We start from the raw sequence: 25,129 nt of genomic DNA on the forward strand, positions 1-25,129 counted from the left end.
CTGGGTGGTGTGCTTTTGCTCAGCCGGTGGTCGAAATGGAAATGTACCAATTCGTCCCGTTCACTGCCATCTTCCCTCAAAAATACTCGCGTGTGGGTTGACTTCGGTTAAAGCGATATATAAGTGAATTAAACATGTTTGGTGGTCTGAACAATGCCGGCATGGCGTGCTCTCGTATACTGGCCCATTCTGACCACTGTTCTTATCAATAAAATCTGGCAACCCAGCAGCAGTTGTTCAACAGATGAGAACCAGAAGGGCAAAAACTGGTCCAGAGTTTGTTTACTTAAAAAAATGCTGATGAATACTGGTGATCTCGAATGCCTATTGGATGATGAACCAAAATATGTTTGGGCAGAAACAGAGAACGTGTATGTATGTATGTTGGACTTCTTTCGCACCGTACGTAGCCAACCATGCTAATTGGAGGTGCGGGGGAAGGACAACAAACTAAACACGAAAAGCAGTTCTAAAGAAATGCGTTTTACAATTTTAATTTAAAAGTGCATATCGAAAGGAAGAGCGTTCCAGACGGCCGCAGAGGCGCATCTGAAAGCGCACGACGCAGTTACCACCTTTGTTCGACGGTGAACCAAAAGCGTATAAATACAATTCTTACAAAACCCCATCAGACCGCGGCAGGGAGCGACGGCCTCATTGCGTTGACCTTCTGCGCACTCGGCAGGAGTTTGACGGAGGCCGCCACCGGCTGGACCCGGAGATGGACCGGCACCGCTACGAGCGGAAGATCAGCTTCGCGGGCGTCCTGGACGACCCTGAACCCGAGTCGCACGAGTCCCTCCACAGCAGCAGCCACACGCTCAAGTCGGAGACCACGTGGGAGGAAAGACGCAGTGAGCAGACCACACCGTGAAGGGCGCGCACACACAACCGCGTCTTTCCACTGCCCCCTTGAACACGATCTTGTTTTTAAAGGTCGCTCTTTCAATTCTATTCACGTGCCCTCTCTCATAGAATAATCCAGAACACTTTGATGAGTTATTTCGGCTCTGATATGGAAATGTAATTGTGTGTTCTTTTGTGATAATATCAGGGGAGCCCTTCACGTTCAACAAATCAGCGGGCGGTACGTGCTGTACATGCCCCGAGAGGATAAAGGGTTTAGTAAATGTTTCTGTGCGCCGCGTTTTATTACACGGCCTAAAAAAGTTACGATATCAGGACAGCTTTGAGAAGACGTCAGAGTAGGATTATGTTTTTGTTTACTGTGGCGACAAAGGCCACTGAATACACAACAACTTTCCGGAACATTGGTCTATGGAACAAAGGAACAATTTGTGTTGCAAACATGCATTTAGTGATGCTTGAATTATTGATGAAAATTTTTTTTATGCCCATGGTGTATGCATAGAAGTGTGTGTGTATGAAAATGTATTATTTGGTTCACGCCACCCCTGCATCCAATTGCGACGCTACATTTAAGACAGTGTTTACATCGTTTCCATTACACAAATTACATGCCAATACAGTTACATTTCGATTTAAAGCTTTCGTGACTCCAGGGATTCATCTTATTGGTTCTTTCGGTAAAGTCACGTAGAAGGGAAATAATAAAATAATAAAAATAAAACAGGTCTGTCGAGAAGACAGAGTCTGGCTCCAGACTCTGTCTTCTCGACAGACCTGTTCTCCACCTGAGGACGGCTGCTTGCGTTGTGGCCGAAACGTCGTGAGAATTATTTTATGATGTTTTATTTTTATTATTTTATTATTTCCATTCCACGTGACTTTACCGAAAGAACCAAGAAGATGAATACAGTTACATCTAGGCTAACGGAGCCTAGAAAACCGTTCAACCGAAACGCAAACGAGATTATAGAAAAAAAAAAACAGATCAGATCGTGACCAAGAATCGTGACAATTCGGTATTCGCTGGCGGTAGGCTTGGTGGGGGGTAGGGTGAATGGTCACACTCCCTGCTAACAGCATTCAACCCCGTGGCACCGTGGCCGCTCGCGTCGTGCCTTGCAGTGCCGCGGCGCGTGCGTCAGGGGGCTTCGCGGCTGCTGCAGATCAAGGGGACGCGCAGCTTCCGCGTGAAGAAGGGCGGCTCGCTCTCCAGCATCTGGCGCGCGGGCAGCCTGAAGGGCGGCAAGCTGTCGCGGCAGGACTCCGAGTCCGAGAACGAGGAGCTGCTCCTCTCGCAGAGCCACGACACGGTCACTGACATCGGTACGCTCAGCCTGGCTGCATTTTTAAAATATATATAAATTAATGACGATCCCCCGTGAAGACTTTTTTTATAGACCCGTTGGAGCAAGTGCTGATGGCGAGCACCCACCTTTCGTCGTTGCGGTGACGTACCTGGACGTCATCAGTTTTTTCTCCCGATTCCGTACCGATTACGTACGGTTACGTCATCGGAACGGAATCGATTCTGAACGGAATCGAATCTAATTCTGAACGAATCTGAAGTTAAAAGGCCATGAGGGCGTGTGACAGTTTGTCGCCAGAGATTGCGGTCGTGTCGCTACAGTTCTCCGCGGTGAGTACAGTATAATGTCTTTAAACACAACAGCGCTAAATAAAATTAATGCTTGCGCGTTCAGAGATTTAGCGGTGAACGGGAACTACCCTGCAACTTGAAGACGTCTTGGAATGGGAAAGGGTTAATGCTAGCAAGGAGCACAAAGTGGCGGTGTGGTTAGTATCATACCCGGTCACCTTTGTCTCCCCAGTACGGATGTTTACACATAGCATCAGGCTGAGTTAACCTAGGAGAGGCCCAGAACAAATTCATATATCACTCTCCACTGTTATTTACATTGGCCGGGAATCGAACGCAGGTCACACAGTGCAGGCAGCCTGTCACCGCTTCTTACCCTCATACACACACTTGCGATTACGTACAAGCCACCCTTGACTCATTTAAATTTGGCGAATAACAATTGATCGATTTAAACATTGATTCTTACGCTCATAGCATGTGCACCAAATATGCGTGCTTCAGAATTGTTTAATTTGTACGCGTTGCATTGGACCTTTTCACGTGCTCCCTTGCAGCCATTGAAGGCGTTGACCGACAATGTGCAAAAAATAATAAATTATTGAATCCACAAGTGACCCCAAAATCTTTGTATTGTGAGAGTGAGCGAATCGTTGAATGCCTGCCTTTAAATCTGTATTGTGCCACGTGTCTGAATGAGCAGCTTACCGTGACCGGGGATTGGTGCAGAAGTCGTGAATTGAGGGCAGGGATTGAAGAGCGAATCACGTTTTTTGTTATCGCGGAGAAAATGTCTAGAACCACAGTGGGTTTTTTTTTTATTTTGGGCCCCGAAGGCACCGAGTGGCTCGTTTGATCTAGCATTGAGTGGATTTTGTGGCTGATTTGGGCTTCGCGTTCATGCCCCAGTGCTGATTGATGCTGCTTTGTTTGCGCCTGCAGGAAGCACGCAGAGCACCAGTGACCCCAGCATTGAGCCTGACAATGTGGGAGGCCACGGGGCTGATGATAACTACCACAAGAACATGCCCTGGCTCGAGGTACGAAGGCGCAGAACTCCGTGTGCTGCTGCCACATCGGCGCAATCACGAAAAGGCCACAGTGTGACTTCGGTGACCGATCTCAAACCGTGGATTACAACGTAACGTCCGATGCCCACCTTGATCATTCACACGAAACGTTTCAGATGTCCACCGGCTACTCCTGAATCTAAATATGAAAGAGGAAGTGTATACTATTTAATCTGTGAGGTTCGGTGGATCCGTGGCTTTCTCTATGCGAGTCTATGAGTGTCTACGCGAGTTTACGGATCTTTACGACAGTGAGCCTCTATCTGTGTGGTTCGATCGTTCACCACAGCATTTCAGATGTTCACCAGGCCACTCCTAAAGCCATCCACTGTCTCAGCTCAGCAACCTTAACACGAATGTATAAATGCTGCTGACCAGCTCCCCACTTTAAGAATCAAAAAAGTGTCTTCAAACATAATACTAATAATTCGTGTTTTATAGTGACTATCACTCCTTGTGTATGATGGCTGAATTATCGTACGGCTTACATCACTTCAAATCTACTTAGAAATTAACGTATACAAGATTATTTCATCACATCTGTTCATTTATATTAATAAGTACATTTTTTGTAACAAATAAATATAAATTACTCTTACATAATTAGGTTAACATTAATATGAAACATGAAATGTGATACCTTTTGATGATGAGATCATGTAAGTGTGGTTGTAAAGTCACGTAGGTAAAAAATTCTAAATAAAATTAATGAAAGTAAAATAAAATTAAAATAGCTGTATCGCGCTGTGACGGTTCCACCTGAAGACGGAAGCTTGTGTTGCCTCCGAAACGTCGTGATTTGTATTTGATTTTTATTTTACTTTTATGAATTTACATTTTTTACCTACGTGACTTTACCGAAAAAACCTAAGAATATGAATCCTTGCAGTCACGAAAGCTTCAAATCTAGAACTATTATCGACGCTTGATAACCCCGAAAAAGGTTTGAAAAATTAACGGGAAAAAGTTTTGATGATTATCTTCGTCGCCTTCCAGCTGCTGCAGGCTCTCTCCACTGTTAGCCTACTGTCTGAACACCACCCAGCTTACCTCCTTCCCACCCCCCTCACTCTCTCTGCACCGTGTTAATCCCCCCGGTAATTGCGTGCCCGGTGCAGGTGATGATCCTGCTGTGCAACCAGCAGAACTTCATCTGCCAGCACGCGGACTTCTGCCACCCGGGCTGCTACCAGAGGCATGGCCGTGCCTGCGCGCGCCTCGTACGAGCGCTCAAGCTGGTCTACGGAGACTCGGCCGACCCCGTCAAGGACGAGGGCCTCCCTGGCCGCGCCAACATCGGCAACAAGAAGGCCAAGGAGGTGCGTTGGTGGTCCCACCCCCCCCGCCCCGCCACCAACATAGCCGCGCTGCCGACACGCCGGCAATTGTGACGGTGAATCGTTGAGGGCCGCTCGTTTTTCTCCGACACTGCCTCTCATGGAGTCGCTGCGGAGCTTTTCACGCCACTGTTCAAGCCCAGGCTCAAGACCTTTTTGATTTTTTTCCCCTCCGCTTTTATTCTCGCTATAAAATGATTATGCCACTGGTGCTGCAGAGCATTTCGCAATCGTGTTTAGATGTTATTCTCGATGCATTCGACGTTCTGCATTATTTGATGAGATAGGCACATAATGCAAATTTAAAATGACCAATAAAGATAGAACCAAGAAGAAAGATAATGTATCTTCTTGGTTCTTTCGGTAAAGTCACGTAGAAGGGAAATAATAAAATAATACAAATGAAACATAATAAAAAACAATTCTCACGACGTTTCGGCCACAACGCAAGCAGCCGTCCTTGCGTTGTGGCCGAAACGTCGTGAGGATTGTATTTTATTATGTTTTATTATTATTTTATTATTTCCCTTCTACGTGACTTTACCGAAAGAACCAAGAAGATGAATCCCTGCAGTCACGAAAGCTTTAAATCGAAAGATAATGTATTTATAGATCTTATATAAATCCACATTGTTGCTGTCCGCAAAGCCAAATGGTGTTGTATGTTTCACGAATGCGCAATGTCCCATCTCGTGTCTGGATAACATTTTTGTTCTTTTTTTTAGACATGTTATTTTTTGCCCGTTCCCCCTCCCTCTCATCAGAGATTCAGTGACCTTTCACGATTTAGTTGCTATGATTTAAGTAAAATATCTTTCTTCAATATTTGTTTTTAACCGAAGCATTTCATAGACGTAGAATGTGGATTCATCATACCTGATTGATTCTCGCTCGCACATTTCAGCGGGGTGTACTGCAGGCAACATAGAATAGATTTTAATCGCCGAACCGAGGCATATTTGCTTGTCCCTTATTCATGCGTTCGTTATCCTCCAGGTGAGAAAACTATTTGCGTCCACTTGACTGATTAGTAGATCACTTGCTGTTGGGCAAAGTGTGGCTACAACTGCCTGATCTTACTTTTCCCGCGAAATGAACTCGGCGTACAGAACGTACGTTTAAGTTTATTGTTGAAATTCTTCAAATGAAGACCGGGAGGAAAAAAAGAACCCAAGCATTTGCACGCTACACAAGTCCCACTTTCTCTGATGTCCTTGCGGCAGCACAAAACCGCGGCTTTTTATCACAAAGTAATTTAAATTAATGAGGTTTAAACAAAAAAGATAGGAACACGCAGGGAACAGCCTCCAGGCGAAACTATCTCATCCAGGCAGACACATCCCTGGAATGTTAAACTATTTCCCTGCGGATGTTATCTAGCGTAGGTTCTAAGGGTAACGGTAACTTTTTTCACTGCTGCCGAAAGCTGCAGTTAATATTTATTCCACACGAAGAACGCGTGCTTTGACGCTATGGTATTGATGAAAGCATTGATCATAAGCATGGTCACAACGAATCCAACAATGAAAGCCAATTATACATTAAACGAATGCGCATAGGGCAGCAGGTTCTTTGAATACTGTTTTTGTGGCTATTATATATTACGAGTGTCGTTATTAAGAATTGTTATATAGCTGCAACAGGGGTGGAGCGGAGGCATAGTGGTTAGCGCACTACGCTGTAAACTCGTTGGCTTGAATTCAATTCCCGGTCACGACTGACATCATATGTGAGTTCTAGATTTGAAGCTTTCGTGACTGCAAGGATTCATACGTAGGTAAAAAATGAAATTAAAATTAATCACTTGATACAGCAAATCTCGCTGTGACGGTCCCACCTGATGACGGAGACTTGTGTTGCCTCCGAAGCGTCGTGATTTCTATTATAATTTTATTTTTATTAATTTTAATTTCATTTTTTACCTACGTAAATTTACCGAAAAAACTAAGAGTATCATATGTGAGTTTTATTTTAACCGGTCCTGGCCACCCTCCTTCACCAGCCTCCAACCACCGACCAGCATTTTGAAGTGAGGTCAAGCAACCCGCCATGACTGGCTTGGTTTGGAAAGGCCTTCATCCAGCAGTGGATTGAGATAGAGCTGCGAGCTATTATATATAAACATAAATTGTTCTTAGCTAGATTACGGGATGGTGACGTGGTCAATGGGTCACACATTCGCTGCTGGTTGCAGAGGTGCCACTGTTGGAATGCGACAGCTGCCTTGATGAACAGCGTGGCGTGCATTGAACCTGTAAAAATTCAAGTTTCAAGTTCATTTATTAGGTATAGCCCTGTGAGCCATTCGGCTCTTGAATCGGGTGCAACCGCAACAAACAAAAAACAAAAACATGAACAAAAAAACATCTTAAAGTGAATATGTCCACTGGGAAGTAGACGCACCGTCTACTTCCCAGTGGACATGAAAGATCCCGCGATGTCGTTCGCAAAAGTAGGCCATTGTGTGCCGGCGTCACGCTCGAATTTACTCCCAACTTACTCGGTGGGATGATACGTGGCAATCATAAGCTCCTCACTGTGAAAACCTGACAGGACGCTCTTGAACAAGAGCCATGAGACTCGGTGAGACTCTCTTAGGCCAACAAGCATAATAAATAAGTATATTTAAGGGGTTTATCATCTCTGAAGAGTTGTAACATTTACCTTCCATTATCCTTACTTTCCATTGCCTCTTCCGAAGTTTAAATTCCATAAGTCGGACAAATCGTCGCTGCGGCCTCCCTCGCTGAAGAAGAGGACATCCGAGGTGATTGTGGACGGCAAGAAAGACCCTGGCATGCTCAAGTACATTCGCAATCAGGTAAGAATGGTGCAAGTTAATTCGGGTTTGAAACAAACCCCTCGGAAGGAATACGTTTGATGCCAAATCTTAGAGTGAGAAGAGATCAGTTTCTGGTCAGGATCGTGGTTATTCATTAAAAAAACATTTTAAATGTAACTCTACAGGACCTTGTAAGAGACATTAAAATTTCAAACTTTTTTTATACTGTAGTTCACCTTAACGTTGATGCTCATAGACACAAGACTACTTCGTGTCTTGAGGCAGATTTGAGATGAATTTGGAACGACAGTGCCAAAAAAGCATGAAAAGGATCGGCCACACGTCACAATTCAGAACGCTCTTGGTAATCAGTCATGAGACTCGGAGAAGCTTTTATGAATACATACCTTGCATTATTTGGAAGCATTAAACAATTCTCATTGTACACATTCCATAACTCCGAACAGGCAGCGGCACATTGTTAATTAAAGAACACAATATTCTTTAATTAACAATTTCCCGACAATCTTGATTACATTCAAACTGCAATTAACAATTCATGCCGATGAGAGGACGTCTTGTGCTGGAGCAACGGTGCCATGCTTCGCTTCTCTCATCGTTCCTGGGCTCCCGCCAGTGGCGGCTCCTGCAAAATCTCTCAGGGGGGGGGGGCAAATGTCTGGATGATTGATAAGGATAAGGTCCACCCATGCAATGGATAAATTAACAGCTTAAGCATGTAAAGGCAACTTCACTTCTTTAATATTAATGAAAAATAAAGTGACTCTTACAATACATCTTGTTTGTTTATATACTCACTATTAAAACAAACCACTCAGGTTTATTTTATTAAAGATTCCACTAGGTAGCGATAAATTATATTGTTGGATGAAACGTGCTTACGTATGATGACGTTAGCACGTATGATGACGTAAGCACGTATGATGACGTAAGCACGTTAGTGCGAGCCCTCCCGGAAGCCATAGAGAATGCATTGGAGCGCCCCCGTTCGAAAAAAAACATCTTTCAATGTAAGTCTATGGGACCACTCGGGGCGATTCTCAGCCGTAGTGAAATCGCCCCAAAAGAGGCGGTACTCTACAGAACGTGACATGACGCTGATTGGACTATATCCAGAGGCTGACAGTGACGGCTAACGTGACTCTGTGGTTGAATGACATTGGTGGTGCGTCGCCCAATCGCCCTAATGAAGAAACCGCCCCTGGCTCCCGCTCTGACCTCGCCTCGTGCTCTCTGGTCGTAACGAGGTGATGAGCCTGGCCCCGGCTCCCCTGTCGCTGCTCATCAAGGCTGCCACCATCATGACGGAGGACATGTACAGCGACGTGCAGCCGGCAGCATGGGAGCTGCTCCTCAGCGTCGACGAGCACATGGCCGCCACTGCAGGTTCGTTGGCGTGTGAAAAAAACATAAAGTAAAGGCGCGGCCCCTGCAGTTACTTGCTTGCAAGTCCCGATGCGTAATTTAGTTATCGGGTTCTTAGGTTTTTTCGGTAAAGTCACGTAGTAAAACATGCAAGTAAATGAGAGATTGCAGGAGCTACCACTCCGTTTCATCTCTTGAGGAAGGCCAGCGTCTCGAGAAGCTGTGACTTCTTGTCTCGTTGTCTGTTAAAAACTCTAACAGATAGGTGGAACTCCTCCCCGTAGAGGGTATTAATTCTAGATTTGAAGCTTTCGTGACTGCAAGGATTCTTGGGTTTTTTCGGTAAAGTCACGTAGGTAAAACATTCAAGTAAATGAGAGATTGCAGGAGCTACCACTCCGTTTCATCTCTTGAGGAAGGCCAGCGTCTCGAGAAGCTGTGACTTCTTGTCTCGTTGTCTGTTAGTTATCGGGCTTAAGGTCCGACCGAACGCGCCCTCCATCAGCGCTGCAGCACGATGGTGTGTGCACGATCGTAGAACAGCGAGGGCATCCCGGTCTCATAATCGACCCCGCAACTGGTGGAAGGGCCATCATTGCAAGGAGCTCCAGAGAGCCCCCCCCCCCCTAACTGTCGTGTATCCATTTATAGTGCCGTGTGGACAAAGTTGGGGGGGGTGGGGGGGGCTGGGAGTGGTGGTGGTTTAAGAAACATGCCAATGACTTAAACTGCCATGCTGGAAGATCATATCGAACTGGCGACCCCCTGATTGTTTTATACTTATTTTACTAAAGGGCTTCCGCGAGCCGTAGCTATCTTCCACGGTTTACGCGATACAACAAAGATGCGTGTTGACCCCGCACACGAGCTTGTCTCATCATTCATTTTTCCCTGGTGGACATAATCTCGGGCCTCTTTCCTCCTTGGGCTGCCTCTCTGTCGTTAGTTTTGACCGCTGGCCACTGTCCATTTTTGCCATGATGTGTTCTGTTGCGACAAGTACGTCTTCGGACAGCAGTCAATTAAGCATGCACCACAAATAGTGCACAAATATACGTGAATCACGTGAAACGCTGATGACAATCCAGAGGCAAGCTTAGCACTAGGCACGGAATGATCTCCCCCCACCCCGCCCAGAGCTTCCAGGCATGGCAAAGTCTCATCCAAAATCGCATGACAAGATTGCACCTGCTGTCTAAACACACAACCCTATATCTCTCAGCGCAACAACGTTCACACGCGGTTGACTTCCTGTGCTCGTGTGGAACAGCCGCAATGTTCCTGCTGTGCGCGGTGAAAGTCCCCGAGCATGTGACGGACATGATCATGTCCGAGTTCCACCACCAGGACGCGACCCAGCGAATCAACTCCATTCTGCGCTTCGGGGCGCTGTGGCGATTCCGCTACCAGGTCTGGCCTCGCATGGAGGAGGGCGCTCCACAGACCTTCAAGGTACCGGCGAACGCGGATCCCCGGGGAGAGAGAGCCCGCGGTGACATCGCGTAGCGGCGGCGCGTTGCCTGCTCGTTGCGGAGGTTCGCGGCTCAAAAAAACAGCGGCCGCCTTGAAAATTTGCCCATTTGCAAATAGTTGTGGGCAGACACGATCATCGATTCGGTTGGTTTTCAAGAGGGCGGGTCGCTAATGGCAACGTAATTGTGCACTTCGTGTCGCCTCGTATTTGAGTTGTTTCCGCGCTCCTCGCCGTTACGGATGGAACAACGGGCGGACAGGTCAAACGCGTCAACGCTTTCGGAATTAAGCTGGAGATAGTTCAAAAAGAAGATTTGAAGGAAAGAAAAAGAGTGCAATGCCTCGTCTCCCTTTCTGCAGGTCCCCCCGCCAAGCATTAACTTCACGCTGCCATCGCCCATCCTGGGGGTGCAGTCGCTCCCCGTGTTCGATCCCCCGTGGGTGCCCCAGTCCACGGACAGCGTGCAAGACGCCATCAGCGAGGACGCCTCGGTGAGGGCATAGGGCATTGCAATGCGGGCGGGGATGGATTCAGTTAACGCAACTGGGGGCTTCTACATTTGGCCGCTATAAACCCACGACCTCTTGCATACCAGGCGACGTAGTCAACATCTCGCCACCGTGGCGAGACGTTGACTGTTTCTCTGAATTCCCTCCCCCGGGGCATTTTCCATCCCCAGAAATCGTTCTCGGCCAAGGCGGTGTCCCGCTCCCACCAGCGCGCCGAGCACATCCTCAAGAGCCTCCAGCACGAGGAGGAGCGGCGCCGGTTGGGCCGTGAGGCCAGCCTCATCACCACCGTGCCGCTCACGCAGAAGGCCGGCTTCGAGCCCTCGGCCGCCGCGGGCACGCCGGCCGAGCAGGAGGAAGGTGGGGGACCGCCCGCCGAGGCCGCCCCCAAACTCCCCCCCCCCTCCCCCCCCCACTTGGGCCATCGCGTCAAAAGTTTTCGCTTCTCTGCCGTCTCTCGGGGGGTTGGGGGTTGGTGAGGGGGACCGCGCCGTTGTGTCCGCAGCGCTCCGGTACGCTCGCGTCGCCGAGGTAAAGGTTTGGGAAGAGGGTGAGCGGCAGGTGGAGGAGGCAGCCTCTATGAGGAATAGCGCCTTCCAGGATCGTCCCCCGACGTTCGCGTTTGTTCATGGGGGCTGTGGGTCGCTCACTTGCGGAGTTTGCCGCAGTCGGAGTGGGCTGGTGGTTTTTGTTCCCTTCGTATCCTTCAACCTGCGGTGGACTTTGCTACTGTCCCGGTTTCCTGCACTTTTACCATTTTTATTTTTTAAAAGCAACCCTCGACAATTCTGCCTGTGCTGCTCAGGAGCCCGATCCGCGTGTTTCCTAAAATCTCCTATCACGCATTTTTTGTGCGGCCGTATTTTTGTTCTTCTCAATTCCCCGACCTCCCCCCCCCCGTAAATTGTTCCGCCCAGACAAGTCTGGCTACAATGTGTCTCACCGTGTTGCGTGTTGGTGTTGTGAGGCAGACGTCGTGCCCTTGTTTGTGCGCACGTGCATGGATGTGCATTCTAACGCCTTCAGGGCCGAGGTAACAACACAGGCAATCAATCCCCCCGCCTGCCTCAGCTCTATATTGGGGCTGTCAGAATGCGCATGTCTTTGCTTGTGCGTGTGTCTCTGTGTGCGTGCGTGCGTGCGTACGCGCGTTTCTCTGTGTGGTTTTGTGTGTGTCTGTGCGTGCGTCATTTGTGTGCATGCGGGCATGCACGTGTCTGTGTGTGTGTGTGCGTGTGTGTGTGTGCGCGTGTGTGTGTGCGCGCGTGTGTGTGTGTGTGCCCCCAGACGAGGCGGGCAACCTGGTGTCCCGTCGCCTCTCCATGAGTCCGTCCTGTACGTCTAGTGCCTCCCACCGTAACTACTCCTTCCGGCGGGGTTCGCAGTGGTCTGTGCGCTCTGCAGCCAGCGCTGAAGGCATGCCCTTACCCATCCTTGTTACCCTCTTGCAAGGCGAATAGGAATACATGTGGAGACGCTGTTTCAACGTAAATTACGTATTTTACTATATTGACCAACAAAAATATGTATCATTATTTATGTAAATGAACCAATGAGGTGTAGACTTTGTTGACGTTGTTCCTGCCTTTGCGAACATCTCATTTTACTCTTGCATTGAGTCCGCTTGAGATGTTGGCGTCGGACGAGAGAGACCCTGCCACCTTTGTTCTCCATTGCGAGCGAGACGCGTTTGCAAGAGAAGGATGGCACCTTCCCGAACAATTTCACCCAAGGCTCCCTTTGTCCCTCCATGCACTCCTATTGGCCTTGCCCGTCCGATGTTCGGTGACACATTGCGGTGCGCGAAAGGGGAAAGCGGGAACGGGGGGGGGGGGTCATGGCAGATGTAATACCACCGCCGCGTACTTAGGGGACCACTTCCACAATTTCACACCGCCGCCCCCGAGTAGCTCTGCGCTCCCAGGGTGACTCGATTCCGTGTGCTCCTGCTAGAGGAGCACGGCACGGAGCACACGCCGACGCACTTCGCCCTGCAGCCGCCCCAGGCCATCTTCCCCGCGTGCATCTGCGCGTGCGTGCTGGCCGTCATCGACCTCATGGAGGACGGGGAGGTGCGGGAAGACGGCGTGACAGGTGATCGTGGTGGGGGAACAGCGCGCGCGAAACGCGGCCCGATGTTCACTCCGTCGCCTGGTGTGCAGGAGCACGTCGACGGTTCGATCACGACCCTGACGCCTTCTGGTCTGTTTGGAGGTCCGCGTGTTCTCCACGTGGTCGTGTGGATTAGGGGCCGTCCATAAATGACGTCACGCACCTCGGTGACGATGTGTGACGGGGGGGGTAGAAATGTGACGTCACATCAAAATGCGGCAACTTTAAATAAATATAGACAACACGTTGTACTTAATTAAATCGACTTTTTAATAAATGTTTTCTCCTACAACATCAGAGTGCAGCCCCACATTAAATACGCACTACAATGACAATAGTAGTTTAAAGCGATTTGAAGCATGTTTAATTGTTTTGGGGGGGGGGGGCAGAGCTTTGTGACGTCATATTTGAGGGGGGGGGCTGACTTTTCGTGTGACGATGGAGGGGAGGGGGTCAAAAATCGTCCAAAATCGCGCGACGTCATTTATGGACGGCTCCTTACCACGTGATAAGCCACTTTGTTAGGCTATCATTTGTGGCCAGGTCGCTTCTGAAAAGAGCGATTTAGCTCGGCGCGCCTTAACTGCTAAAATAAAAATAGTTTAGTTCACGTGTGCACACGCGGGCACTCAAGAAGTATACGCACGCACGTGAACACGAGCACATGTGCAGCAACACGCATGTGCACACACAAACACTTGCAGATATATAAACACATTGCGGTAACACACAGACAAAGAACCCCCATGGAGCCTTTGCCAGGCTGTTGGGGCAAGTGCTGTTAGTGAGCACCTGTGAAGGCCGGCACGGCACAGGAAGGTGGCCAGCACCACGCCCGGCCACCTTTGTCTCCCCAGCGCTGATCTACTCATTTAAGGCTGAGGTGATCTAGATGAGACCGAGGACCGGTTGAAATGGTTGTCACTTATGTTGACTGTTTGCAGGAATCAAACTCGGGTCGCCGGGTTCGTAGTGCAGCGCGCTAACCACTACGCCACCGCTCATCACCGACGCACAGACACGCATGGACAACAATATGCACACAGACAAACGTAGACATGCACGAATAAAAAGACAAAGATCCCCCGTATAGCCTTAATATACTTTTGGGGAAAGTACTGTTAGCGAGCACCTATGAAGGCCGGTACTAGTACACGAGGAGATGGGTGGTCAGCACCACTCCCAACCGCCTTTGTCTTCCTTGTGGCGATGTTTACACACCACACCAAATACTAATTTGAGGTTCAGTCGACCTAGGGAAGGCCCAGGACCGGTTCAGATAATCGTCACTGGTGTTGGCCGTGAGCGGGAATCGAACCCGAGTGGCCGGGTTTGTAACGCAGCGTAGCGCTAACCGCTACACTCCCGCTCCCCGCTGTGTCCGTGTGCACAGATACAGACACACGCACAATCCCAGGCAGAATGTGCTCAAGGTCGTGACTTTTTATTGCAAAGAAGAGCTCAACAAAATATTACTCCCAGAGCCACGCAACTTATTCAAACATGTGATTGTAAATGTTGGACGATTAAAGTATGATCGTATCACAGTTGTAATCCTTATTACTTGGTTGAAATTAATGAAAATATAAAGAGGATAACACATTTTTTGTAAGTATGTCGAGTTGTGATTAAGACATGGGGAGCTTTAAAAGTTATCTCTAAAACCACAATACGGCTATGCTAGCCAGAATTAAAATTCAGAACCAAAACTCGTGCCCACTTTTATCACTGCACACGTGCATTGCGGGACAATTGATTTATCTAAGCCTTGACAATCTGGGTGAACGCTTGGTGCAGTGGTTCGCACGCTACGCCATTAACCCGTCAACCCGTTTGATTTCCAACCACGGCTAGAATCGACCGACAATCTGAACTGGTGCTGCATTCACCTCCCTTTCTTCAACCCGCACTCACCAACGTGGGTGAAGTGTGGTCCAACAAGCTCCCTTGACCCACACGACGTGGCGAGGCATTCATCCAGCAGTGGATGGTCAACTTCTGAATTGTTAAAACACACATAAGAATAATCGTTGACTCGGCATGTACATAAAATTCCGACATCACTTGGCCACCGCCGCTAACCATCATCATCGCATAGGAGTATTGCATGTACGTATGTTGAACTTCTTTCGCACCGTACGTAGCCAACCGTGCTTAACGGAGGCGCAGCTTTTGCAGATAACCAATTCAAGAATCCTGGCAATGGCCCCGCAGTGGGTCGCCAAGCCCCGGCAATGACGAGACCGCCATCTGTGTGGTCTAACTAGACCCGTGCGTTGAGGCGGCCAGTACTGAGTAGCAGCGCCGCGCGTGTGTGTATGTGTGTGTGCGTGTGTGTGTATGTGTGTGTATGTGCGTGTGTATGTATGTGTGTATGTGCGTGTGTATGTGTGTGCGTGCGTGTGTATGTGTGTGTGTATGTGTGTGCGTGTGTGTATGTGCGTGTGTATGTGTGCGTGTGTGCGCGTGTGTGTGTATGTATGTGTGCGTGTGCATGTGTGCGTGTGTATGTGTGTGTATGTGCGTGTGTATGTGTGTGTGTATGTGCGTGTGTATGTGTGTGTGTATGTGCGTGTGTGTGTGTATGTGTGTGCGTGCGTGTGTATGTGTGTGTGCGTGTGTATGTGTGTGCGTGTGTGTGCGTGTGTATGTATGTGTGTGGCCGGTGTGGGGAGCGGTAGTGTAGCGGTTAGCGCGCTGCGCTATGCACCTAGCGACACGGGTTCGATTCCCGCTCACGGCCAACACCAGTGACGATTATCTGAACCGGCCCTGGGCCTCCCCTAGGTCGAATCAGCCTGAAATGAGTACGTGGTGTGTAAACATCGCCACTGGGGAGACAAAGGCGGTCGGGCGTGGTGCTGGCCCACCCACCCCCTCGTGTACCGTTCCGGCCTTGATAGGTGCTCGCTAACAGCACTTGCCCCTACAGTCTGTTAAGGCTTTCCGGGGGATCTTTGTCTTTGTGTGTGTGGCCAGTGTGCGCGGTGGCGCAGCAAGTGCTGTGGAACTGCCTGATCGAGGACCCTGCCCTCGTGCTGCGCCACTTCCTCGAGAGGTTCACAGTCAGCAACCGGCAGGTGCTTGTCGCTCGCGGAGACCCAAGCGTCATCATCGCCATCATCGGCATCGGCATCATCATCATCATCAAGTTGATTTCGCTGAACCAGATGAGAACTCGGTAGGGCAGCGTGCAATCTCATTGGCGAGGCCGCCCTTGGTCACCGGCGTAATGTCATCATCGGATACCACGGAACTAATTCTGAGATCATATTCGAGTGTGACGGTAGGTGGTCTCTTAATGACGCACGGAGGAGCTGCCTCGAGCCTAGTCACTCAAGGTCAAGCACAATTTGTCAAAGACTATTTTAGCAGAGAGTGTGCATTTGTTAGTATGTCCCTCGATACATTGTGGGGTGTAATGATGCATTGAGTCATTTATTAATCTCGATTCAGAAGCTCATGATGCACGCATCGTATTCATCATCATAATCATCATCGCCAGCCATGATCAATCCAATGCTGAATGAAGTTCTCCCCCAAACCATCGCCATGCCTCATGCTCTTGTAATGCACGTGATCTGATTCATCATTCCATCTAACAAACAAACAAGCAGGTAAGCACTTAGTTCTATAAACTGACACAGTGTCTGAACATTTGGAAAACACATTCTCGGTGCTCCTGTGCTGATTGACGCATTAATCGCTGCAGAGTGTCTACCCCTGCTCGATCAGTCCTCTTCTCGTAGCCGCCGCACAACCAAGTGGCTGGCGATCTTCCTCTAGGAACTTGTGGGTCTGCCAGCACTCTTCCTCCTCAATCCGGCTTCCAGTTAAAAAAAACATGAGATGCCATATTTTTGTGCACCATCACTCTTAAAGCTCTCTCTCTCATCAACAACACGCCTAGACCAGAATGGTGAAGTATTCTTAAATAACCCCCGTGACTGACACAGCATGGGGAGGCCTTCATCCAGAAGTAAATTGACAAAGGAATATTAACCACAATCACGATCACTGTGATTCAGAGGTCGCAAACGGGTTTTGATTCCTTACCCGTACCCGGCCGCACCAGGGTCGCAAACGGGTACCCGTACCCGGCCGTACCTGTACCCTACCCGTACCCTACCCGTACCCGGCCGGGTACGGGTAGGGTACGGGTATCGGGTACCTGATTGCGACCTCTGGGATGAAGCCATGTTGCAGGCGCGGGTGGGTTGATTCTAGGAACTTGAATTGTGAGAAGAGACAAGACGTTGGGAAATGAGTGACAAACAGTTACTCACCAGTGACTCACGGTCTACCCGTACCCGGCCGCACCAGGGTCGCAAACGGGTACCCGTACCTGGCCGGGTACGGGTAGCCGGGTATCGGGTAGGGTACGGGTATCGGGTACCCGGTTGCGACCTCTGCTGTGATTTGCACACAACGTGCATGGGTATCATGGGTGTAAACGTCTATTCTTAATCGATCCATCGTTATATGCCCAGCAAAAACCCCCTGTCTGCAACATGTAGCATCTTGATAATATGGGTGCTGTTCAAGTGCGATGTGAGGGCTAACATTATTTTGTATTGCTTCACCCCCGCTGACCTGGATCTCTGCAGAGGACAATGCTATTGCAAGCAGCTCACGTGGATTGATTTCACGTTGCCACCTCTCTTCCCCGGCAGGAGGAGCTGATTTTTATGCTGCGGAAGCTTCTCATAAACGTTGGGGAGTTGCCGCCTCAGACCTCGCACATCCTGTTCAATTACCTGGTGAGGCCTCTTATCGAACAGGGGGGGAAATCACCATTGGTACCTCATTTGCCAGTAAAAAAATATGATAATTATTTTTACCCTTTTATCTGGCAACAAAACTGACACCTTTTTTTACGAGGAGTCATGTTTGCATAGACCACAATACCAACACCATGTGAGACTAGGCTCTAAGGAAAGCTGTCTCGGGTGTGGACCAATCAACTTCAAGGACAGTGCATACATTATCAAAGTTATGTTTTTTTTTGCATTATGACTGCAGGTATTGTGGTCTATGCAAACATGACTCCTCGTAAAAAAGGTGTCAATTTTGTTGCCAGATAAAAGGGTAAAAAAACAATTATCAGGGGGGAATTCGGTAAGCGGGCCCTTTTCTCCATTTGGGAGCGCGCATCAGTCGGGCCTGCTGCACCCGTTGTCGCAAAGGAAAAGCGTGTTGACGCGCTGCTCGGAGGACGTTGTCAAGCGGCCTGCAAAAGTGCTTCCTTTTTTACCCAGAGGACCGGAATGATATTTTATGAAACAAAAATAATGTATTCGACTGTGATATGCTGCAATAAAAGCAAATACACAGGGGCAATTATTGGAGGAAATGATTTTGCAGATAATATTCCCTGTGCTAGGCTAACGGATGATGGATTGCCTCCTTTAGCAGTCAGCCACATTCCAAGCCAGCAATGGGAATTGTGTTCAGACCTTTGCTGGTTCGGCTCAAGCGTTAAATTATTACTTCATTGAGGGCCACCCCTACGAGTGAGTCCTTCTGGAATTAAAATGAGTCTTCGTTGCTGTGAATGAGGATGTGGAAGGAAACATTGATGGTTTTTCAGGAAACCAGTTAGAAATCTGAGTTCCGTTGGTCCCTCAGAACTTTCAACAACACGTTTTCTTATTACTGCGTCGGTGTTTGCGCCTGTGCTGTACGGCTCTGCAGGTATTTTCGTCTTGTTACCATCTGTTTGTTCGGCACGATGTCCTGAAAGCACATCAGACAGCTACATATGTGTTATTGTTTGTGTTGGTTTTTTTTTATTTTATCTCGCGTGGTTTGCTTGGTTAGATCGGTGTAATCTTGTCACAATATGGAGACGTTTCCAGTGCACCACAATGTTTGTGTCATAGAATGGCCCCTCAGGATGACGTAAAAACTGCTTCTGGACGTCCCATTAACTATCATCACAGGGGGGGGGGGACATCTTTTACATGCCCTAAAAACAGTATTTGTTGCGTGTCATTGAAACCAAAACTGTTTAATTGTTAGGCTTAATTTGATTTTTTTTATTTTCTGTCGTAGAGTTGATGTTTGATCCGACAGGTGTGTTTATCGGGGCGGTGACATGGCTGAGTGGTAGCTCGTTAATTCTCCTGTGGAGTTTCGATTTAAAGCTTTCGTGACTGCAGGGGATTCATCTTCTTGGTTTTTTCGGTAATGTCACGTAGAAGGGAAGTAATAAAATAATAAAAATAAAACATAATAAAATAATTCTCACGACGTTTCGGCTACAACGCAAGTAGCCGAAACGTCGTTAGAATTATTTTATTATCTTTTATTTTTATTATTTTATTATTTCCCTTCTACGTGACTTTACCGAAAAAACCAAGAAGATGAATCCCCTGTGGAGGTTTGTAGTTCGAGTCGAGCAGCTGGCCGTGGTTCATACTGCGGATTAATTTACCATAAATACGACCTTCGTCTGCTTCGCAGAGGGCGTGAACGATTCCGTGACGTTATTCGAAAACGCGTAGGCCACGCCTGCAGGTGTCATCGTCCACATTTTCCAAATTCAATCAGTTACCGGCTAATTACTTTATTGGGAAATGCCCATATGACGCATGCTCATTTAGAGGCTGGCATAGACTTTATGCTCGACAGGGACAGCTCTCACTGGAGGGAGTCGATCTCCTTGGCTCGACTGCAGCAGGAAAAGGGAATGGTTCCAATGAAATGTGACGTGTGTATGAAGAACTTCTTTCACACCGTACGTGACCAAACCTTGCCAATCGTAGGTGTGGGGGAAGGACAACAAACGAAACACAAAAAGCAGTTTTAAATAAATACGTTTTAAATTTTTATTTAAAGTGCACAGCTCCAGTGCTTCCTCTATCGGAAGGAAGAGCGTTCCAGATGGCCGCAGAAGGGCGTCTGAAAGCGCGCGATGCAGTGACCGTCTTTGTTCGATGGTTGGCCAAAAGCCGCTAATACGAGGATGACCAGGAGTTAGCGCGATGGGTTTATGGCGGGGCATTTTATCGCCCCGCAAATACGAATATTTCACCGTGTATTTCCCTCTTACAGATCGGGCTGATCATGTACTTTGTGCGCACGCCGTGCGACTGCGGCGAGGAGGCGGTGGCCGCCACGCTCACGTTCCTGTGGCAGGTGGTCAGCTTCGTCGAGGGCCTCTTTATCAAGGACCTCAAACAAACGCTCAAGAAGGAGCAGTGCGACCTCAAGCTGCTCGTCACCGCCGCCATGCCCGGTAGTATATAGGGGGCAGCGGCTTCCGTCGAGAGAGAGCAACGGGACTCGAGGCGATCGCTGCCTTAGCGAGGGGAGGGTTGGGTGCCCGTGCCGAGGGCAGCGCTGCGCGACACGGATAGCCCTTCTTCTTGGTTCTTTCGGTAAAGTCACGTAGAAGGGAAGTAATAAATAATAAAAATAAAACATAATAAAATTATTTTATAAAAAATAAAACATAATAAAATTATTTTATTATGTTTTATTTTTATTATTTTATTACTTCCCTACTACGTGACTTTACCGAAAGAACCAAGAAGATGAATCCCTGCAGTCACGAAATCCTTAAAACGGATAGCCCTTGTCAAGGAACCAAAGCAAGCGGGTGGCGCCTGGTGACTGAGACGTTTTAGAGGGAAGGGCGGGGATGTCGAGCTACAGCTCTGGAAGGTTTCTCAGACGCGAGTGCTCGTGACCAGAGGTCGCAACCGGGTACCCGATACCCGTACCCTACCCAATACCCGGCTACCCGTACCCGGCCGGGTACGGGTAGCCGTTTGCGACCCTGGTGCGGCCGGGTACGGGTAGACCGTGAGTCACTGGTGAGTAACTGTTTGTCACTCATTTCCCAACGTCTTGTCTCTTCTCACAATTCAAGTTCCTAGAATCAACCCACCCGCGCCTGCAACATGGCTTCATCCCAGAGGTCGCAATCAGGTAATCAGGTACCCGATACCCGTACCCTACCCGTACCCGGCCGGGTACGGGTAGGGTACGGGTACGGCCGGGTACGGGTACCCGTTTGCAACCCTGGTGCGGCCGGGTACGGGTAAGGAATCAAAACCCGTTTGCGACCTCTGCTCGTGACCCACCACAATCGGGCTTTGCATGTCTACCAAGCTTCTCTGTTCAGAAATGTAAATTAAGCGGTTACCAGATTCGTGTGCCAATTGTGCCATCCGGCGTCTTGTGGCGAGACAAATAATCCATGTGGAACTCTTGCAGAGGTGGGCACCCACCCCCTCGTGTTAGAGAATGGAAGCAGATATCACAGAGCTAGTTCTAAGAGCCCTTCCAAGTATGACTGGCTTGTAACTTTATCATCCATCAGTGGGGCCCGCCGTTAGACTGTTCAATCCAGGCTACATGCAATTTAGTAAGAATAATATTTTATTGACTTTGATCTTTAAACTCATGATACTAGAGAAGTACAAATAATATAATGATAAAAAAACAACAATTGCGCGTCCAATTGTGACCCTGATCCTGAATCATCACAATAGAATCACTGGGGTGGTGGGGATTCATCTCTTATACATGGTCTGCGTGTATCGGTGTGGTTATGTGTTTGTGCCTTTTCCGTGATGCAGGCACTAAAACATTGGTGGTCCATGGTCCAAACGAATGTGACATTCCAACACAGCTTCCCGTGCACGAGGACACACTCTTTGAGGCCGTGTTGAAGGTGATGCGTCTTGAATGTGTATATGTATGTGTGTGTGTACTGTATGCAGGGCCGGATTAAGATTGTGTAGGCCCCTGGGCTGCAGGTACTGTGAGGCCCCTCAGGTAATATTTTCTCAAGGAAAACAAAGTTAAAGAAAAATACAATTTATTTTTACAAGGCCAACAACAAATACAATTCAGCATTCACAAATTTAATAACTTTTCACATCATCTCTGGAGGCCCTGACTGTGTGTATATGGGGAGCGATAGTGTAGCGGTTAGCGCGCTGCGCTACGAACCCGGCAACCCGAGTTTGATTTCTGCTCACGGCCAACACCGGTGACGATTATATGTACCGGTTTTGGGCCTCCCCTAGGTCGACTAAGCTTCAAATGAGTACCTGGTGTGTTGTGTAAACATCGCCACTAGGGAGACAAAGGCGGCCGGGCGTGGTGCTGGCCACCCACTCCCTCGTGTGCTGTGCCAGCCTTCATAGGTGCTCGCTAACAGCACTTGCCCAAAAAGTATACTAAGGCTACTTATTTATACAGAGGATATTTTTCTTTGTATATGTATGTGTATATTTATGCATATACCTCTTATTCAGACTGGCATCAGTTGTGTGCATGTGTGTACATTGGATGCATCAGTAAATAATTGTAATGATTGTAACAGTATAGATTGTATGCATAGAATGTTTGATATTGTTCAGTATGAATCCTTTTGTCGAGGTTATATGGAAAAGTTGCCGGTGGTGCACTGGATCATACTTTTTTTAAAATTTGTACTACGCAAGCGAGCGGAGATTGCAAACCGCCGCTGTATGCTATAATACTTCACTGTGTTGCTTTTTGTTGCCGCTTATCATCCCTCAGGAGAGTTTAGAGTTCTTCAATATCCCTGAGGCGCAGTCTGAGAACTGTTTTCTGATGGACAGGCGTAGGAACATCATCCATTACAGCAAGGTGATGCCTCGCAACAACCTCTGCAGACCTCTTGTTTTTCAATGATTACGCGTTTGCTTCTGCAATTGTTTTATAGCCAATGCAACAGTTTCACTTTACGACCTGTGAGTTCGGTGTTGCCTGCGGTGTCGCTGTCCCACCGTGACCCCTAGACGTACGTGCGGGACATCTACCCGTTCCGCCGATCCGTCTCGCCCCAGCTCATCCTCGTCAAGATGGATCCGGAGAAAGGGGCGACATTAATCCAAAAACAGGTTATTGCGGCATTCTTCACATCGTCGTCATCATGATCGTACTATTGTTGATTTTTTGGAAAGATGTTTGCGTGTTTAGCACGATTCGCACGCTTGGCTACATACGGTGCGAACTAAGTTCAACATACACACGTAGCATTCTGTATTTCGTCCACAACGCGAGATACAACGGGGATTCATGTGGCAAAAATCGGCGGAAGGTAATCCTCTAAACTACTTGCTCAGCAGCAATGCCTCGCTGACGTCTGCAAGTTGAAAAGTGTCAGATGTTAAGCGACTCCCACAGAGTGCAACGGCGTGTTTGGACAATATATTCTAAGGTTTTCGGTAAAGTCACGTAGGTAAAAAAATAAAAATAAAAATGTATAAAAGTAAAATAAAATAAAAATCACGACGTTTCGGAGGCAACACAAGCTTCCATCTTCACGTGGAACCGTCACAGCACGATTGCTGTATCAAGTAAAAGAAATTCCAAGAAAACAGTCCTTGTATATATACTGGTTGAATATTTTTTTTTTGGACAAGGTGAATAGGATCCCCCATTTCCTTGCTTTGTAACCAGGGCCCTTTCTAGCCACCACCACCACCGCTGCGCGCAGCAAACCGCCGTCGCTGCCCTACACCGCGTATAAAAGCCACTCGCTGCCCGCTGCTGCGCTTCGTAGGTTCTGACGCGGAAGCTGGAGGAGGTGGGTCGCCTGCTCTTCGCCAAGGCTCTGACGCAGCACATGCCGCACAGCCACCTGCAGTCCCACGTCTCCGTGCTGCAGGAGGACCTCCTCCGCCTGCCGTCCTTCCCCCGCAAGGCCATTGAGGCCGAATTCTCGCTCTTCACCGACCCACAAGGTGACGACGGCACTTTGAGTCCGCTTGCGCTATCGCCGTAAAGCTAGGAGACGGAGTATCTGTTTGGAACCCTCGCAGTGCAGTGGATTACCCTGTGCGCTGGCGAATCTCCGAATGAAGGTAATATCACAGAACTGTCTCTAAGATTCATAATAAACGTTTTTGAGTTAGATCGCGTTATTTATAAATGTGTCGTAACCCTCCACCACCCGACACAGCCAATCAGCAAAAAAGTGTCACGTTAACAAAAGACAAATAGTTCACTACTTTAGCTCACCGACGTATTGAAGAGTGAATCCACAACATTTACAGTTTTTTTAGTACGACGTTTCGCTGGTAATTACATCCAGCATCATCGGGCAATTCGCCAGAATGGTAAGGCGATCTAACCCAAAAACGTTTATTATGAATAATATTGGTCGCGAAAGCCGACGTGTTAAACTGTCTCTAAGCTCCTTAAAATATCACCTTTTTATCCACACACCAAGGGGTCGCTGTATCATTTGGTAGTTTGAGATTTTACATTTCTCAGAGCTGGAATTTAGCCAATTTAAGTGCAAAAAAAATCTAAATATGTTTTCTTTGTCAAGTTATTGGTGACCGCACTGAGGCCATGAATGTTTTACACTTGAGATCTGTGCTGCATCACAGGTGAGCTTGCCAGATCTGAACTCCGAATCTCAGCCGTGCCAGCTCAGTGCTCTAATGATTGAGTCCACCTGATCACCTCCAGACTTGTTTCTAACCATAGCAGTAAAGCCTCACTTCAGCGCTTCTGGCTCTTGCTTAGGGATGGTCGGGTAAACGTTTTTGTTGTATTTATTTTGTTTAAAAAAACCTGGAGTGCCTGGAGAACACCTGAATATGACGTGATAACACGTGTCTTCTTGACATATCGATCAAAATGCGCTCATTGTACTGCGTGAGGACACCGTGTAATTGGAGCGGTCCACGCCATCTCAATCTTTACCTGATTATTTTCTATGAATGCCTGTTCCATATGAAATCTCTTCAATTGCACCTTACCATATAGTCATCAGTCTTCTTTGCTCTACAGTGTCCTACCCTCCTCTTAAAATAAAGAAAATGCGCGCTCTATTTGTACAACGTCTCAGGCATGCGGTCACACGAGATATCCAAACTGTGTTGCATTGTATGCCTTTATTAACAGGGCCACAGTCTATGACAAAGTCACCCGGATGTGCCGGATCTTGTCAGATCTTAAAAGCTAAGCAGGTTTTGTGCTGAGCTGTTGCTTGGAT

The 25,129-nt window shown here is 48.1% G+C and overlaps 1 protein-coding gene across 1 annotated transcript in view; it reads left to right on the forward strand.

Moving 5' to 3' along the window:
* The window catches only part of UNC80 (unc-80 homolog, NALCN channel complex subunit), a 122,748-nt gene that overhangs the window by 54,321 nt on the left and 43,298 nt on the right, over nt 1-25,129 (forward strand). Inside the window, 18 exon segments of the mRNA XM_061564383.1 lie at nt 686-854; nt 1,993-2,193; nt 3,410-3,507; nt 4,656-4,856; nt 7,576-7,695; nt 8,925-9,063; nt 10,313-10,494; nt 10,876-11,007; nt 11,196-11,385; nt 12,313-12,441; nt 12,979-13,119; nt 16,117-16,217; nt 17,811-17,897; nt 20,194-20,377; nt 21,726-21,820; nt 22,678-22,767; nt 22,920-23,021; nt 23,687-23,867. Of these exon segments, the coding sequence (XP_061420367.1) occupies nt 686-854; nt 1,993-2,193; nt 3,410-3,507; nt 4,656-4,856; nt 7,576-7,695; nt 8,925-9,063; nt 10,313-10,494; nt 10,876-11,007; nt 11,196-11,385; nt 12,313-12,441; nt 12,979-13,119; nt 16,117-16,217; nt 17,811-17,897; nt 20,194-20,377; nt 21,726-21,820; nt 22,678-22,767; nt 22,920-23,021; nt 23,687-23,867 (2,542 nt within the window).

The sequence above is a fragment of the Lethenteron reissneri genome, chromosome 33 (assembly GCF_015708825.2).
Source record: "Lethenteron reissneri isolate LAM-NWPU_2019-01 chromosome 33, ASM1570882v1, whole genome shotgun sequence".
Taxonomy (NCBI): Eukaryota; Metazoa; Chordata; class Hyperoartia; order Petromyzontiformes; family Petromyzontidae; genus Lethenteron; species Lethenteron reissneri.